This window comes from Anarhichas minor, unplaced genomic scaffold (assembly GCF_050575085.1).
Source record: "Anarhichas minor isolate MPS153535 unplaced genomic scaffold, ASM5057508v1 ptg000050l, whole genome shotgun sequence".
Classification (NCBI taxonomy): domain Eukaryota; kingdom Metazoa; phylum Chordata; class Actinopteri; order Perciformes; family Anarhichadidae; genus Anarhichas; species Anarhichas minor.
In genome coordinates, this window is record NW_027466496.1 from 1,282,587 (window position 1) to 1,300,788 (window position 18,202).

Genomic DNA, 18,202 nt, shown 5'->3' on the forward strand with positions numbered 1-18,202 from the left:
TTGAGTCAGTGAATTAATTAGGTGTCAGATATGAGCACGAGGAGTTTGTAGTTAAGACGATTCTCTGCAAAACTTTTGAGAAAAAGATCCAAGTCTCACTGCTCCTAAAGCACAAGCATCCGCATTGTGCTACAGTTGTATGGATTGACTCCATCTTGTGGCCGGGCGGCAGTGCTGAGAAGTGATGTGAAGGAGGCCACCTGCTCTCATCCACTGCCTTTAATCAAATAATAATCCAATCAGGATCCATTTATCCGCGGCAATTATGTCCGCAGTTTGTTTACAATTGAAACTGGTCACGGAATGAGAAGTTCATTAAGCAAAGAATGCATCTGCCAGGTGTGTGTGTGTGTGTGTCCATTTTTGGGAGAGGGAGAGAGATAGAGAGAGAGAGAGAGAGAGAGAGAGAGAGAGAGAGAGATAGAGAGATACTGTCTGCAGGAGTGACAGAGTCTCTGAGCTCTCTCCTGTAGCTGTGTCCCCCTCCTGCTTGGATCTTACTTCATGTCAGTACGGTGGAGCAGAATGCGACGCTGGAGCGCCTGCAGTTGCTTGTTTGCCGTCTGGTTTTGCGGCCAGTCTGACCCCTGTGGCCCTGGTCTAGACACTAATGACAGCCCGCTGAGCCTGATGCCTCCTGTCCTAGCGCACAGCACACAGGAAAGAGCTGAGCCAGGCCATTAGCATCATCCCACTGACCAGACGCTAAGTCTTATCATGTCTGAAGTTAATTGAAGGCTCTGATGGCTATTAGTGCCGACCTCAGCGGACGGGGAAGAAACTGATTAGCCATGCGGCGTTACTGCTGTATCTTGCAAGGTGCAGTTTGATTGTGTGGGGATACATAAGGAGCCGGGGGATAATAGCTAATAAACAGCTGGATTTGAACTTTAATTTAAGCGATATTGCTTGGTGCCACTCATCACGAATCGCCGCTTTCCTCCTCTGACTCAGGATAACTCACAAGTGCCACAGCTTATGAGGGAGTCAATCGCACGAGGTCAAAGCTAAATATAGTTTCCTGACACTTGGTTATAAACAGCAATGGGATTAGTGTCCCAAAGAAATGACACGCAGCAATCTTCAATGACAGCCAACCCCTCTCTCTCTCTCTCTCTCTCTCTCTCTCTCTCTCTCTCTCTCTCTCTCTCTCTCTCAAATGTCATCCCATTCCATCTCCCCACTTTGTCTTTTCACCTCATTCCCCTGCCTCCCTCTCCCTGCCGCTGAGTAGCCACAATCACCTTGGTGGTGTGCCAGCCCCTTGGCGTGCAGCGGGGAATCTGTGTCATACACAAGCTTTTAGTTTGATTACATCTGGCCGCTTCCTCTGCCCTTTATTCTTTTGCTGGAATAACTGTAAACTGGGACGCATTCCTCCTCTTGTCCTCTGTCAACGACACTCCTCATCGTTTAAAAGTAAATAAATAAAAAAAGTCAAAAGAAAAGCGGCGAAACAAGCTGAATCACCTTCAAAGCGGTGTGGACACCGTTGTGACTGAGGACATAGGTTAGGATAAAAGAGAAGCGTCAGTGAAAAAGACAGCCTGGAGCAAGCATGTAAAAAGAGGGGAATAAAAAAGAGAAACTAGAGAAATGTGAGTGATAGTGAAATAAAAAGCAACATCCATGGGGCTTCAAAACAGAGGATGCAGGAGATGCTGAAACTAACTAGCTATTGTTGTACACTGAGCTGCATCGATGCTCAGATTTCCTTTTCTTTTACCTGGTGTCCTGCGAGCTGAGAGGCAATACGTGGATCCCCAGGGGCCCTCCTCCGTTGGACACCTCGACTGGCTTCAGCAGGCCTCTGCAGGACGATGATGGATGAGGCCGAGGGGACGAGAAGAGGGAGGAGTGAATAAAACAACAACGACAAGAAAATGACAATGACGAGAAAATGCAGAAAAGCGGGATATAAAAGACGACACGGTGAAACATGACAAGACCTTGATGGGATGTATGGGATGGGGGTTGGTGCGGCCTTATTGGTGGAGGCTGCATTGTGTTGTCTGTATGAAGTCATTCATTACAAAGTCAGGCTGGCGGACCTCAGGGTCGATTAGGGACCCAAATGGAGACTCCAATTAAGAGATTAAGATCAGATCGTTGTGCTAAAAGTGGACGGATTAATTGAAAATTCCACGTGTGTGGAAGGTAGAGGGGGGGGGGGGAGAAGGTTAATTTGTGTAGATAAAGACGTGAAGACAAATGAGCACAAGCGAACGTTGATGCACATGAGTGTGACGATGTTGATGGAGGAAGGCGTGGTCGTTGTGTTTGCTTTGTGTTGTCTTCGTCATGCGGTCACATGGTTGTGTTTAGGTGTCTGGTGACGATGCGCTGGCAGTTATGAACATTTCTAGTATGACAGTGTTAAATTAAAAGGTCAAAAATAAAAAGCTCAAATTATAAAAAATCTCTGGTCTCTCTCTGGTGTCATCTAGACATGTTGATGGGTTGTGTTTTGTCTGCCCAGGTTTTGAGATTCCTGCAGCCACCCTGTTTAAAAAGGATTTAAATTTACCCTTTAAAAAAAACGCTAAAACGTCACATAATTCAAACTGTTCAACAGTTTTTAAAAGGGACTATTCTACGGTACAAAATAGTTGCCATGAAAGCAGGAACACTGCCATGGTATCTATTTAAATGGAACAGCACTGCAAACAAAAGTCTGTTGTGGCGGCAGATATATCTGAGAAAGATATCTCTTATCTCGCCAAATAAGATCAAAACTATCTACATGAGCAGATACCAGAACGGGTAAACAAATATATTTAAAAGAATGTTGGTGAAGCAACCTAAAGACATACTGTATGTCATATAGGTGGTCGGGGGGGTCACTCACTCTAGACTGAACACGTGCGAACGTTCCAATGAGGAATCGGCCCTCCCTATTGGCTCTATCCTTTCGATCCTCCTTTCCTGTCTCCTTCGCTCTTCTTCCTCCTCCTCCACCTACACAGAAAGAAAAAGAAGGAAAAAAAGACAGGATAAATCATTAAAAGACTGCTCCGGCAAAGTAAAAGACTCACACTCTCAATGTCATTATTTCTAGCAGCGCTTGCATCTCCCTCTCCCCTGCCTGTAGCTCTCCTCTGGCTTTTAATCCAATTACCTGCAGGAACAAGTAACAGCCTCAATTCTAAATCAAAAGAGACTTTCTGCCGAGCACAGACGGCGGCACCGGTGCCGCCACGGAAACAACCTTCCCCGGCCAAAAAACTTCAGCGACTGCAGTGACAAAGTGGCCCTGATCGATTGCTCCCACTCAATCAATCAGGTCTGGCCCGGGGCGTGGCACCTGCTGCCAGGTTGTTTTTTTTTGCGGTGATGCGATCAGGTCTAGAGTGAAGGAAAGTGGTCGGCTGTCATTTGTTTCTCTCGTGCTCTTTCATTTCATTTACTCATCCTCCTTCAGGGCCATTAGGCAGCGGAGGGCCGGGAGGCGGTGGCTTTTACAGGCCGGCCAGACGTCTGAGGACTTAACTAGGCTCTGGAAAGGAGAGCAGCCTCATGCTCTCCTTAATGGGTTATAAAATCCTTATCTGAGCTCCCTTCATCGGGACGGTACAGATTGAGCAAGGCACTCACATGCAGTGCTGACATGCTGCATGTAGAATGAGAGGGAGACGTATCTAATCCAATTCCAAGTAATCATGTGTTGAAGGTTAGCTATACAGGAGGAGCTCGGGAGGTTCATCAACAAGTGAGCATCAACATTTCAAATGTTCACTTTTTGCTTCCAGTCCTGTTAGTAACTTCCACTGCTTGTGTGTGTGTGTGTGTGTGTGTGTGTGTGTGTGTGTGTGTGTGTGTGTGTGTCAGCCCCCAGACGGGAGGGTCTGCTGAAAACGCTTTGTTAGCCACCACTATTCCCCCGCCCCTCGCCCCTCACCTTCCTCCATCTCTCTCTTTTGCTGAAATGTCAAGCACATCCAAATAGGTCTCGTGCCATCCTGGTTTGGTTATGGAAATGGATTCAACCTCCTTTCAGAGCCCGGGATATCTTTGGCGACACGCGGGGGGCGTGACACAGAGGGACTCTCTCTCCCCTCTATTTATTTTTAAGAGCGTGGCCATGAAATTCTCATCAGCAGTCTACCTTAAGAGACCTCCACTCAGCCCGCCTGTCTGTTTCCCCTCTCTAACCGTTCGGTATGAAAATGAGCCAGTCAATCAGTCAGCCCTGCCTTTAATTACGTGTCAGCTGAGTTCCCAGGTGCCTCGCGGGGCCCGTTATTCACAAAGTCTTCGATAAACCCCCCCCCCCCCCTCCCGCAGGTCGGTTGGCTCCGTTTTCTTTATGCATATATAAGGACCTGACCACCTGCGGGAGTCCATGAATAAAGACGGGAGGGCGTAGAGTGGAGAAGGCAGGTGAAATTGGACAAGAATACATTTCAGACCGTATGCCGTAAACCGGGATTGTCAGAAACTGTGGTATGAAAAGGAATATGTTGACTTTATATAATGCTCAGCAAGAAAATGAAGGCGGCGACGGTGCTCGACGTCTTTGTCTCATTAGACCACAGAGTGATCTGAGAGGGAGAGCTGAAGATAAAGTGACGTGTAATTAACTTCAGCAGCTCGCAGCAACAATCTCCTGTCCGTTCATTTGTAAATGGAAAGTGGCCGTGGGTTCCCTCTTAGCATCCTTCTGCTGGAATACAAGGGAAACTAGACACGTGTCATGTGATGGAACAAAGAGGAGGTAAAGAATGAGGAAAGAGTATTCCCGTCAGAGATTCTTCACCTTGCGCTAGGCCGAAAGCACAGTGCGAGCGGTTTGTGAGCGGTGTGAATGTGACAGGTAAAATGAGTAGAGAGCAGCTCTGGAGCACGGTGATATTTCTATTCAGCTATACCCCGGAGGATTGGTGTGGGAAAAACTAAAAAAGGAACGGTGAAAATGACACCAAAGGAGAGAGGAGCTAAAGGAAAGACATTTCAGGGAGAGGGAGCAAAACCCGAGTAAAGCGTCAGTGGAGGAGGGAACACGAGTTGTGAAGGAGAGTAATGGGTTTGACAGCTTTGTTAAAAGTGGGGTGAATCTGCAAACAGGGCGAGACCTTCACTTGTTTCGAGAACTTGCGAAGTGCAGCGATCCGCCTCACACGCTCCCCGGATTTCAGATATTGACTTTCCTCTGCGAGGACATCTGTGGAACAATAGCACGATACTTCAGATATGAAAGTGGAATCATTTCGCTGCATCGGCAGGACGGTAATGTTTAGCACCTCTAGAGTGAAGCGAACACCCATAATATCCAGCTCGAACAAATAACACACCCGTTCTACTCCACTGCTTTTGTGAGTGCCCGTGTATTGAGAGCACATTTTCACTCTCATATTTAAACGACACGCTTCAACTGCCAGTAAATGTCCGCCATAAACACAAACGCATGATTGACACATGACCCTGGATTCAGAACGCAGTGGCCACGGTGGTTCATTAGAGTCAACAACGGGGCTATCCAAGCAGCAAGGGCACAGCCTCCTCATTAGAGACGCCGGACTATACGACTGAGCTCGGACAGACAAACGCATAAGGCTGAACATGATAAATAATGACTCGTTAAGACTGACATTTCAGACAGTGAGGACCTCTCTGGCGGCTAATAGCTGAGTCTGAATTGCAGGGGTCAGCGTCTCCTTGTGACCAGAGCCAGCAGGAGAAGCCATCTCCTTTCATATTCACTGCCAGCCGACTTATTGTCTCTCCTCGTGTCAGTGGCAAAGCACTGAGTGACAGCAGAGGGGAGGCACGGGCTAGATATACATCCATCTCTCTCTCTCTCTCGCCATCATTCTGAATCTACCACTTCCCCCCTCTCTAAAAAAAACCTGTTTCTTCCTCCCCCTTGAGTGCTTTTAGCACCCTGTTGATCCCTTGGTAACCAGTGGAGTGAGCAACAAAGCTTTTCAACTCTCCATGGCACTCATTTCTAGCTCTCTCTCTCTCTCTCTCTCTCTCTCTCTCTCTCTCTCTCTCTCTCTCCGCTTCACTCCCTCCCTCCCCCTCATCTCTCTCCCTGATCTGTGGCCAAAAAATCCACCAGCCTCTTTAACATTGAAGGAAAGCAAAAAGCAAGGGTTGGAGGCTTGGCCATCGGACAGCTGCAGCATTAGATTATTGAAACCCATATAAGAGAGAGAGAGAGAGAGAGAGAGAGAGAGAAAGAGAGAGGGAGAGAGGGGGAGAGCTGCAAAGTGCAGAGTCTTGTTACCTTCAAATGGACAGACAGGTTAGAACGGTGAGAGGACCAAGGAGAGAGGCGAAGAGTGGAAGGGAGGGAGGGAGGGAGGGAGGGAGCAGCTGTCTGCTCACGAAGGAAACACTGTACAGACACACACACACACACACACACACACATATTAAAGCCCACTGCTTGGGGTTTGGGGCAAAGGGTGTGTGTTGAGGGGCTGTCATTCTCCATCAACCGCTGTCCTAAAGGACACCTACTGTGAGTGTGCGCGTGTGTGAGAGTGTGTCATGCCATTAGCCATGGGCGAGTACAACATGTATCTGTTGGGGGAAGAGGGGGGGGACTCCCTCCCGAGCCCGTCTTTGGCGTCAAGGGCTTTACAAGGACAGGTTCAAAGGTCGCGGCGTGTGGTGTGTTCCTGGCCACCAGCCCTCCTTTAGGGTCTGTGCGACAGCTTCGTGTCGGACGATGCCACGCGTTCTCTTACAACCCGGGGCCCGCAGAACCATGGAGGCCAAAGAAGTATCTCAAGAAATGAGAACAATGTGGCGTGTCCGCTGAAGGAAACAAATAAATAAAGGAAACAAGCAGTTTAACCAGAGCATTTAGCAAAATGGCTGTTGAAATATTTACAAAGACTGCCTTTCCCTCCTGATCCAGCCAGCGAAAAATACAAATTATTAATTGTGCGAGGTGACACACTCCCCTCGTGGAAGCATTAAACAAACCAAAGGTAACAAACGACGGCAACATGTGAAAATAATCTGTTTTCAGGGAGCAGAGGTGTAGAAAGAAAGCAGCAGAGGCGGAGGCTTTTTCCTCTCCCTCACTAAAGGTTAAGGAGCCATAATTGTACCCTCATTACCTCCAGTTAATGCAGTTTGACTAAACACTGTACAACAGACAAGACCGAAAAAAAGGACTTCACAGTGCCGCCGCATCGCACAATGGCATTGACATACAAAGACAAGCCGCCGGTAATAACTCCTAATTGTCCTATTAAAGTCCCTTTGACCTCACAAAGCAATTACCAATATGTTTCCATCTTAACCGGAGCCAGAGTCACGCTGAATCAATCAGCGGTTAGAATTAGCCTCGCGCCATTGGACGCAAAGATTCTTCACCTGAATCTGACCCACAGATGATCCCAGGATGGATGCGGTGTGTAGGGTGAGGTGGCCATAGCTGCAACAGAATTGGCCGTACATGGATTATTCTGCATGTTACAGAGGGTCTCTTTTATCCCCTCATGTCCATCTTCTCAGAGGAAACTGCCAAATTACGCATAAAAATCGCCTGTGTGAGTTGCACCCAACGACCCGGCCCCACCCCTCCCTCCGCCCTCCTTAACCCCTCGTTTCCCAAGCAGCCCGTCAGACTCCAACGCCATTAAAACAACCGATATGTCACAATGACTGAGATTATGGGACACTTATTTACATTTATGTTGGGGATGGGGGAGCATCATAAAAGGCTGAGTGAAGAGTTAAACTGGTTAGTGGATGATGAAGGGTCATAATGTCCTCCTTCATCCAACCCACAAGTTCCCTAAATGGCACTTAATGCCTGTCAGCAGGGAGGCAAAGACCAGTTCCAGCATACCGTCTTATCTTCTTTATATTGTTATGATCTTATGGATCCCGATGATGTAAGCTAATGGGGATTTCAAGACGCAGCGATGAGGATTCACTTTGTTGATGGGAAGAGAGTCGTACACAGAATATACAGCGTTGTACCTACTGTATCGGGCGCTCTCCCGATGAATGTTTCATTTGTTTGGCAAGCTATTAGCTCCCCGTTGGCCTGGAAATTGCAGATCTGGAAGAAAATCAAAGCCGCGTGACCCCGGTGCCTGCTTTCTCTTGCTTTGTATATGTGTGCGTGAGAGAGACAGAGAGAGAGAGAGCGAGGTTACGATACTACGGTCCTGTGTTTGTGTGCCAAGTTGAGAAGCCCAGGCGGCGGCTGTCCTCTGATGACATGTGTTGTCTTTCATATTTCGCACGCCTGCACCCACGGGCCCCAGCCTTGTTCAAAGGAGAGCACTGGCATTCCGGATTACATGTACTATTCCTTTTGATGGTGTCGAGAGGGAGTCAAGTTTGAGTTGTTGTGCTAGGTTAGGACGGTGGGGAGTGGGGCTGGGTATCAAGAACCTGCTCCGAGTTGGAACCAAATTTTTGAAGAAACCAGCTTTTATTTTGGATTCCGCTCATCCGTCCTGACAGCAAAGTTTGGACTGACTCAACAGTCCTGACCAATACCTTCATGAATGCAGCCTTTTTGATAGCACTGTCGATAGCACCACGAGGCGATATAATCAGCTAATGCTAGCACTATATCGCGTAAATCAGGAAACATTCATCTTGTGGAGGGCAAGCACTTTTTTATTTATTTAAAAAAAGCATGAAATACCACCTCACCTGTGACAAGATTACAGTTTTTACTGTGTAATAAAGGGGGTCTATGTTTTTTAAAAAGAGATACAACAGTTAAGAGCCAGAATTTGATAAGAATCCAAATCAATATCAATCACAATATCGTGAAAACTAAATGATAACTGGCCCCAACATATCTCCGTTTTCAATTACATATTTTCCTGCCAATGATATGCATGGTATACTGTATTCCCAATTTGCCAAATTTCATAACACCCGCATCCAAGAAGCTATTGTTAATCAACAAAACTCTCCAGCCTTTACGTCTGTCTCTCTTTGTTTTGTTTAGGAAAGACATGGCTTCTGGCTCATGAACATTCAGGCTCTGATGTGGCTTTACTTGAAGCAAATTACAGGGACAGACAGGTTCCTAATGCTGTTAAGCAAATTAGATCAGAGATGTGAGGTCGCATTTGTCCACATCAGGACGGAGGGCGGCGAGATGTGGAGGGGTGGGGACGAGAGGCGGACAGTGCCGTCTGGGGGCTGATATTTGGAAAAACAAAGGCCCTCCTCTCTCTGCACTCCACTCCTTCTCCCTATTTGTCTCTCAACTGCAATCTTCATCCCTTCTTTTGTCTCTGCCCCCTCCGACAGTGAGAGACCTGCTCTGTGCCGAATACATCATCTGCCAGCGCCTGTTTCATATCAGGCCTGGACTGATCTATCAATGACACAGCTGCCTTTCCCTTTGCCCACTGTATCGTTAAATTGCACTTTAATTAAATTAGGCCTGCTAATTATGAGGGCTTAAATCAATCACCAGGTCAATAACAAAGGCCCAAAGCGGACGGGGAGGCCCGAGACTTTCTCCAAACCTCATCAATAACACAACGCAACCGGAGCAGACCGCTCCTGTACCGGAGAGCCGGAGGTTCAAATGGGTAGGAAAGACTGCGAATTGAGTTATCGTCACCGGCTTTTGTCCAGAGCACTTCTTACCCGTACAAGCCCTGTGAATAATGTTGTTTGAATACAGTGGAAGTGTTTCAAAGAGTCCCAATGTGCACAGCATTTTGCATGAGAATAGCACTTCAAAGGGGGTGTTTAAAGCAGATTTACAGTTTCTGGTGCATGAAGAAATGGTTCAAAAGGGATGTTATCACCTTCCAGACACCTGGCTTAGGTGAAGGGAGGTGATTCTGAACAGATAATCCTGGGGGTTGAGTGCGCAGCCCAGCTGAGCGGCCGGTCCCATCTGAATCCCGGGTCTTTATCCATGCATTAAAAAGAGCTCTGTGGTGCTTTTCACAGATTAATCATCATTTTGAGCTTATTAAGCAGGAGGACAGTCTGCTTTCCGCTGTTCAGAACGTTTAATCCATCTTTCAAACTGTGAAGGTCAGTGAGCAAAAGTTGCCCCCGTTGAAATAATAGCGGGTGTTTGAATTTCAATGAGAGCACCCGCCGTTCGGATCTGGATCGCAATTAAACACATTTCCTTCTTTTTTTTTGTTATTATTATCGGTAGCCCATTACGTGAGTCAGAATCACACTGACTTATTGAGTCGCGCGGCGGCTGCCAATAAGCTGCACTCTCCACGCTGCCAAATTGTCATCCGAAAGCATCTGATACAACGGTTACTGTGATGCAAATGGTGTAACGGCGAGTAATAATGGCAGCGTTGGGGAAATAAAATGGAGAGAGCAGCTATTCACACAAGAATCTCATGCATTTTCTATAGGGATGTTTTAACACGCTGCGACCTCAAACTCTGAACACGGAACATGAAGACGGAGGAAATGAAGAATGAGGGTGAACGATGTTGAACTATGAATAATCAAGTGGCAAGTAAAGCTTTGGTACACATTGCGGCGAGTTATTACAAGGGGTGAACGGTCTTCTCCACGGATCAGCCGTTGTTTGCTGCCTTGTTTGAGCAGGTGGGGGGGGGAGGGGGGGGGGGGGGGAGAGGGGGCTCATCTGTAGCGTCATGGGAGCAGTGTGGGGCGAGGCGCGGGGTGCTTTCCATTTCGTTTTAATTGGAAGCTGAAATTCTTGGATAAGGGGGAGACAGAAAGCCATTTGGCCGAGTCCCCGCTCTCAGCCAGGGCTAAATGAAGAGGGCCGTGTGGAGATGAGGGGCCTGTGGAGGGCCAGTAATGAAGAGAGGTCCCAAAGGACTCCGGCAGAACCGCGGTAATCTGCCGGACCCAGGGAGGAGGGGCCCGAGGTGGTGGTGGGTGTCAGGGGGAGGGTGGGCACGCTTTAACGGAGAAGGAGGGAGGAGAGAGGAAGGAGAGGGAGGTAGGAGAACGGACCTGAGGGGGTCTGAGCTACACAAACAAACGTCAACAGCCTTGTAATTATTCCGATATAAAAAAGTCATTTTTGCGTTTCTGCATACGTCGCGGCTCTGCGCGGGTGTGATTTAAAGAGATATCGATTGATCAAAGGAACGTGCTAGTTAGAGTTGAAGATAATTGACTTGCTAAATACAACAAGTGATTGCAATCACTGACAGAGATAAGAGCACGGGGAAATCATCAGTGCCACAACAAACAAGACGGATCGGCGCGTGGATAGTCGATATGCAGCATGTAAACACTGCGCACGTGAAGAAACACACCTCAAACCCAGGGCACCCGTCGGCATCCCTACATATCCAGGTATCTGTTGTTGTTGTTTCAGCCAATCACATAACAGCAGCAGCAGGAGTCACATCTTCCAGCACATAAACCCCTCCCAACAAGCAAACCAACTGGTGTGGCCCCGCTCCACTGCTTCCTAAATGGAAAAGGCTGTCAGCGTGGTTCTGGTTGAAATCATGATTACATGTGGGAATATCAGAGTATGTTGTGATGGAGCTCAGCAGGGGTGCTATTCTCCACCAAAGGCTCCCATTGGCCTGTCTATAGAGAACATAAAGAGGAGAGAATTCCAATGGGGAACTCTGCGGGGAGAATGGCGGCCCATTACAGAGGTGCTCCATGCTACGATGACACCATTAATGCTATCTCGGCTATTCTAAATTCAATGTGGGCATCCAGCCATGCGATAGGGAGGGTTTTAAAGGAATGTAGATGAGTTCATGAATAAATAAATACACAAATATATGTAACATTCCTGTCTCTTTTCATTTGTGATTCATTTAAGTGTGACAATTAAGCATTACATTACATTTATATATTAATCCATTCATGTAATCACATATAGTGGTAGTTATATGTACATGAATGTACTGAACAACACGGCTATTCATTGTTTCATGTGTTTTTAAGTTTCATTTTTGTGAAATTTCTAATGTAGTTTTTTTAACATGTTGCTGTTGTGTCGCTCGATGCTTTTATATGAAACTTTTTAATGCTGTCTTGGCCAGGAAAAAGAGATTTTATATCTCAATGGGAATATTCTGGTAAAATAAAGATTCAATTAAATAAAAATAAAAAACAAATAAATCTATAGACACATATATACAGTATATAGTTAGTCTCGGCTCTTTAAACCTTTAAGACGTTAAAAGGATACCAGTAGTTTTGCACGTTTTACTGCAGAAGATTATCAAAACGATGTCATAAAAATTAAATAATTCAATTTTCAACGTTTTCAGACATTCCAGATGGTGTCCAATTGTTTCATTTAAGACATGTGGATTAAAACTAGCTTGAGACAGGTAATGTATCACCGGGAAGAAAGTGGCACCATGATGAAAGTTAAGCTACGTTTTTGTGGTAGGCTACTGCAGTCAAGCGTGGCATCATTTGTCTTCCGGGCGGTGAATTAATGTCTTGGTGGGATGCTCCAACACCCAAGATTTTAGCTTGAGCTGACAGACATCACACTCCTTCATAAAAGAAGATGCCAGTATTATCCTCATCCTTGTCTTCAATGCTGAAGTCTGAGTTGTCGGAGCTTCCTGTCAGAAGACATCTCTAACTCTGTTCCTTGTACTTCCACCTGCTTTGCACTATGTCTGATGTGATTGATTATCCACGGTACTTAAAGCTAATTTAAAGTCTCAGCAGGTTCATCTTCATACTGTCCTGAAGTGAGAACACCAAAGCATCTGTGCTTCATATTCACTCCTCATACAACCAATGACGAGGTAGATAATGTTCAAGGACAATTTGACGGAGCGTTTGACGTTTGATGGACGCGCATACAAAGTATTCCTCGGTAACATCTTTATCATGATGAGGCATGCGTGACCTTTACAACCATCTCACAGCCACAAATGTTCTGGATACATCCTTTATGTGTTGCTGTCGGATTTTCTTTATCAAATGTGGATATGAAATTGGACAACAATGGTGCACAATGAAGAACGGAGCAATATCTGAATGAATCCAAATAAGACCTCCTGGTGGTGCAGCACAAAGTGGCTGGCTACCATGGCTACATCTGTACGGGATGACCAGAAATGGAGTGATTGGCCCGCCACCATCTGTCCCCTTCTCACCCTCTCTCTTTAAAGGCTCTCTATTCCTCCGTCTCCTTGGCTCTGGAAGTGAAACCACCTCATTGCTCTCTGTTCGCATCCAACTGTGACCCCCTTTTGTTCTCCGGCCGATGCAAAGGAAACGGGTCTCTTTGGCCGAGATGGCGAAGCAGCCCGTCTCCTGTTTCTCCGTGTTTACTGTCGGCCGGGGCCTTATTACATTCCTTCAGCGACTTAAAAGCATTGCCCCCTCCCCCCCCCCCCCCCCCCCCAATGGGACCCATAAAACAGAGCGAAAAGCCTATTGTGACAATGGACCTCATTGTGTTAGAGTGGACTCATTTGGCACTCTGCGGAGAGTGGAAATGTGTGGCATATAAAATTTTTCTTTCAAAAAGCTGTGAGGGAAGAGAGGGTGAGGAAGTAGAGAGAAATCAAATAAATAGCAGTGAATGACTTCGCACTGTGGGAAATCTGGCACTGTCAATCACAGACGTCCATCTAGCCTCAGTGTCGGGCATAAAAAGAGCTTTTTTAGCCGTAGCTGTTGCAGAATGTACTTTCATTGGCTTTTTGTATTTGTTTCTCTCTTGTCCTTCGAGTTGGAGTCAGGTTTTTGCTGTTTTTGAATGATCATTTAAAGAAGACATCTTTTTTGCCCTGGCTGCCAACCAGAGGGCCGTAATTAACTTCACAACAGCAGAATCTTGCATGAATATAGGCCATGCTGCTCCTACAAAAGAGGCAGCGCTTCCCCTCCAAAGCCTAGTCACTGCACCCCTCTGGAAAGAAAAAAAAAAGTAATTGGATTCAACTGAAAATGTAGGAAGATAAGCACAAAATGATTTCACCTGAACAAACATTGTGAAGAGTGTGCATCTTCCTCTCCCAGCTTTGTTCTCCGCTGCCCACGCTGGTTTGGCTCCACGCTGGCGGCCCCCCGTTTTATTCCCTGAAGTCATTATTGTCTTCGGCTAAGGTGCCCCTGCTCCCTGTGATTTGTGGGTAATGAGCTGGCACCCCCCTGCCCGTGTTCAATTATTCTCATTGAGAAAGTGATTTCTCACTCCACGGAGCAAATCAGAGGAGGTGAAAGCGCGAACCCTAATCGAGAATTAACGCGTTCACAGCCGGCAGTGCGGGAGAGGGAAAGCCACCCAGATGCTGCGGAGGTGGCGTGGATGAAAAAACAGGGGATGGAGGATGGAGGAGGGCGGAGAGACAGACGAGTGACGGGCAACGAAGGTAAAAACGGTTTTTCACCTGTCGCTGAAAACCCCTGTTTTAGTACGTCTCGTCTTTAGTGCTTTGAAGTGAGAAAAAGAAACTGAACAAAACTTGTCAAAAGAAAGGTGATGTGTTTACGGCTTGAGCGCAGACAGCCTTGCTGAAGGGCTGTTAGCAGTGATGGGCTGGACGTGCAAGAGGGAACGACATCTGAGCAGTAATTAACCACGGACGGAGAGAGAGAGAGAGAGAGAGAGAGATAGAGAGAGAGGGAGAGGGAGAGGGAGCCGAAAAGAGGATGAAACGAGTGCAAACTTTGGAGGGGAAAATGCAGAGGAGAGGGAGAGATGAAGAGCACCCATAGCTCAGTGAGTACTAATGACCTGACAGGAGGAGAGGAAGACAGCTTCAGCAAGAAGAGGAAGGACACAGACGTGTGCCTTTACGTTTAGAACTAGACATGTCGCTTTGCAGATAAATCAAGATGAAACAAGTTTTTTATTAACAGCTGACTAAGTATTAACTAATGCGACACATTAATCAGATTGCACACTTTTATTGTTGTTGTTGTTGTTTACTTTAATTTCCCATTTGCTTTTTCAGAGTTTTTTATTTTATTCTGACAGAACTATAATTCTAAAGAATAAAGCAACAATGTTTTAATTCTCAGGGGGAGGCTATTGCATTTAAATTAGTTACATTTGAAAAGCTTTCGTGAATATATAAAAATTGAAATAAAAAAAACATTGCTATCAACCTTCCGAAGCCTGAATCAGTCAAACTCTAATCTGAACTGTCTAGGCACACACGCAGCCTGCAGAGCAAGACAGGTTAAACATGTTCAGGCTACAGTACAGCTGATAGAGGGGAGCGTTGGCAACTTCCAAAAAAAAAAAGCCTGCCGCCTCCTCTCCTGTTCAGACGAGATAAGAGAAGAGACATGATTTGCACGATCCCCAATGAAGTAAGGAAGACAAGACAACGAAGAAGAGCAAGAACAAATGAGAGCTGATTCCCAATTCTGAGAGGAGCAACATTTTTCTGCTTTTTCTCTCTTCCGGTCCCCTGCTGGCGGCCTTTTCACATGCTGTCCTTGGGAAGTATATGTGTCTGCTGTGTTATGTGCTTGGGATTAAGTTGTGAAGGTTTCTCTGAATTGTTAAGCACTTATTTCTATCATTCACATTCTCCGTCGGTCCTGGTGTGTGTGTGTGTGTGTGTGTGTGTGTGTGTGTGTGTGTGTGTGTGTGTGTGTGTGTGTGTGTGTGTGTGTGTGTGAAGGGAATGCTAATAGACGCAGAGAGCCGAGTGAGAAAAGCTTCTGGGCAGGAAAGCTGGTGGATGATTAACTGTCTTGTACTCAATATAAATCACACCCACACACACCCACACACACACACACACACATATGTTACGGTTCATGGTGATTATCACTGCCATTTATTTCTAACAAAGATGTTAAGTTAATAATGAGACGTTAAATAGCATTAATTGCTCATTTACAATCTATTTTCCCTGCTGTGGAATGAATCAACTAAATCACACCAACATGTGTGTGTGTGTGTGTGTGTGTGTTTGTGTGTGTGTGCTCACTCCTAAGATAATGTGACTTTGCCCAAATATCAGTAGGTGTCCCTACAGTCCATATGCAAACCTACGTCCTGGCACCACCATGAGGTTGACACTTGTGACTTTAGGTGAAACGTTTCAAAACACTCGGATGGATTGTCATGAAATTTGGAACAGAGATTCATACGACCAAACACCTGAAAACATAATGACAATGTCATCCGCCTCAGTTGTACGTTCACATTAGTTTGAGGACCTGAACAGAAAAAAGCGGTACTCTTGGAACAAGAAAAAAAGAGCCCCGAAAATCGAGAACGTGGCGTTTAGCGCACAAAACGACAAACAACAAGTTCAGATATCTAACAAAGTTCTGGAAGAACTTAAGAGTTTTTGAGCACAACTGTTACACACTGAAGCAGGAATATGATAAGCAGACTGAATAAGACCCTGTGTGATATTATTGATGCTGTGATATATGATTGAGAGAAAGCTGTCTTGTTGCTTGCTTCCAGTGCAGGAAGGTAAGATGTCAAATGCTAAAGCTAACTTCCCAAGCCCACTTAGAGGTTAAAGGAGGAGGTGACCAGAACTAAATGAGGCTTAAGAAGCAGTGCAGGCCTGGGCTCTGGTCTGTCAGGGGTCATGAAGTTCCTGCAGGGGTTCAGTGGCGATGGCTAATTAAGAGAGGAGAGGCCGTTGTGACGCTCCGGGCTACATTGTTCTCATTCAGGTCTCAGGCTGGACTGGAGCGTCCCTGGTGAGCTGCCATTCATTCCACTCATAAACACTCCCAGACGAGGAAACTACGGGCCACCCGTAGACTGCATATAAAAAAAGTGGACGGAGTCACCGTGACGTCACGCCATCTTGGCAACCAGAAGTGACACTAGAGGGCGGAACTAAGTACAACCGAACGCTAAGTACGTTTTTCGGTGACCAAAAAGGTAAGAATTAACTTTCATGAAGTGAAACAAAATGTGAAAGGGTTAAAATTGTGAAATGCAAACACGGACAACTCCGTGGTAGAGACCTGCCAATCACAACGTAGCCCCGCCCCCAAGGCATCCCCTGCTTTATGGTCTATTGAACTCTAAATGGGACTGTAAATTACTAAATGAACATCATGCAACTGCCGGCTACTGGAAAAAAATTAAGTTTAAAAGGCACTTCAAGATCCGGGGGAGTCCCCTACTTCAAGATGTACAGCTTGTGATTTAGTATCAGACTCTCAAATTCAGTCTATACTTAAGGTAAAGGTAAACTGGGCAGCAATTAGAAAGCTCCTGGTGAGTTCATGCATACGGTGACATGGTCTGCACAAGGGCTCTCATCTAGTCTTGCAACTTTTTTTTTTGGAGCCGGCTGACCTTCCTGTGCGAGTTCCAGGGAGAGTTAAGGGGATAAGGATAAGTCCAAGGTCCTCTCTGCAGGCCCAGGACACTACAGCGGGACTGACTGAGCCGCTCTGGAATGTGCGCTGCACTAAACAAAACCCCCGACCGGCTCTTAATCAAACATCAGCCCCGATTTGTCTGAACCCTAATGCACTCACACTGCATCCACCAGATCGGCCTGGAGAGAAGAGAAATGGGTGAGCTGTCCTCTTCCGACCTCTCCCGTCCTCTGCGTTCGTCTCTCAGACGGATAGGTAGGAACAGAAAGAGAGACTGTGTCAGGCAGCCATGGGTTTGGGGGTTATTGCTGTGTTTTCTGTCCGCGCTCAACTGCTCTAACATTGCCGGCGGCTCGCCTCGGGGTCTGCAGACTGTGTGGGCTTTGCCGACAAGCTAGTCGGGAGAATACACCGAGTTCACTCACCAACTACTGCGCAGGTAATTAAATGAGAACTTACAGAGCTGACCCACTTCATTCCCCCACTTCAGAGTCTGTTTGCAACTGTATTCAGTGTATTCAAGCTGGAATCTGTTTCAGGCGTTGTAGCAGAGAGAATCCACTTACAGGTCAAAGGGCTGCTGCTCCACCGTCACACAAAAGCATGTCAAATGGCACTCAGGCTGACAAATACTGGAGTTACTCCTTCAAGCAAATTTCTCAAAAGGATTTGCAAAATTTTACACTTTGAGAAAAACAACATTTGATTCATATTCATGCATTCATTCACTGTGCTTTATTTTGTATACACTTTAAATGTGCAGAAATAAAGCAGCATTGTTGCAAAACAACTGTTGGCTTCTAACTGAAGTGAGAGAGCCCCGCCCAACCCCCCCCCCCCAAAAACAAAAGTTGAGAAAAAAACGTTTTGGAGCGGAATCAGTTCACAAACGCACAATCTGTGTTTGTTGGGTGAGATTAAAATATAAAAGGTGTGTTCGCACTGCTCCTCTTATTCCGGCTTGAAGTTGAACAAACTCATCTCGTTT

General features: G+C 46.3%; 1 protein-coding gene across 1 annotated transcript in view; it reads right to left on the bottom strand.

Moving 5' to 3' along the window:
• Window positions 1–18,202, bottom strand: part of LOC142971873 (partitioning defective 3 homolog) — a 301,306-nt gene that overhangs the window by 166,974 nt on the left and 116,130 nt on the right. Inside the window, exons 6-7 of the mRNA XM_076112603.1 lie at window positions 2,849–2,958; window positions 1,727–1,810 (exon numbers count right to left, since the gene is read on the bottom strand). Coding sequence (XP_075968718.1) covers window positions 1,727–1,810; window positions 2,849–2,958 — 194 coding nt within the window. The remainder of the gene's footprint in view (window positions 1–1,726; window positions 1,811–2,848; window positions 2,959–18,202) is intronic.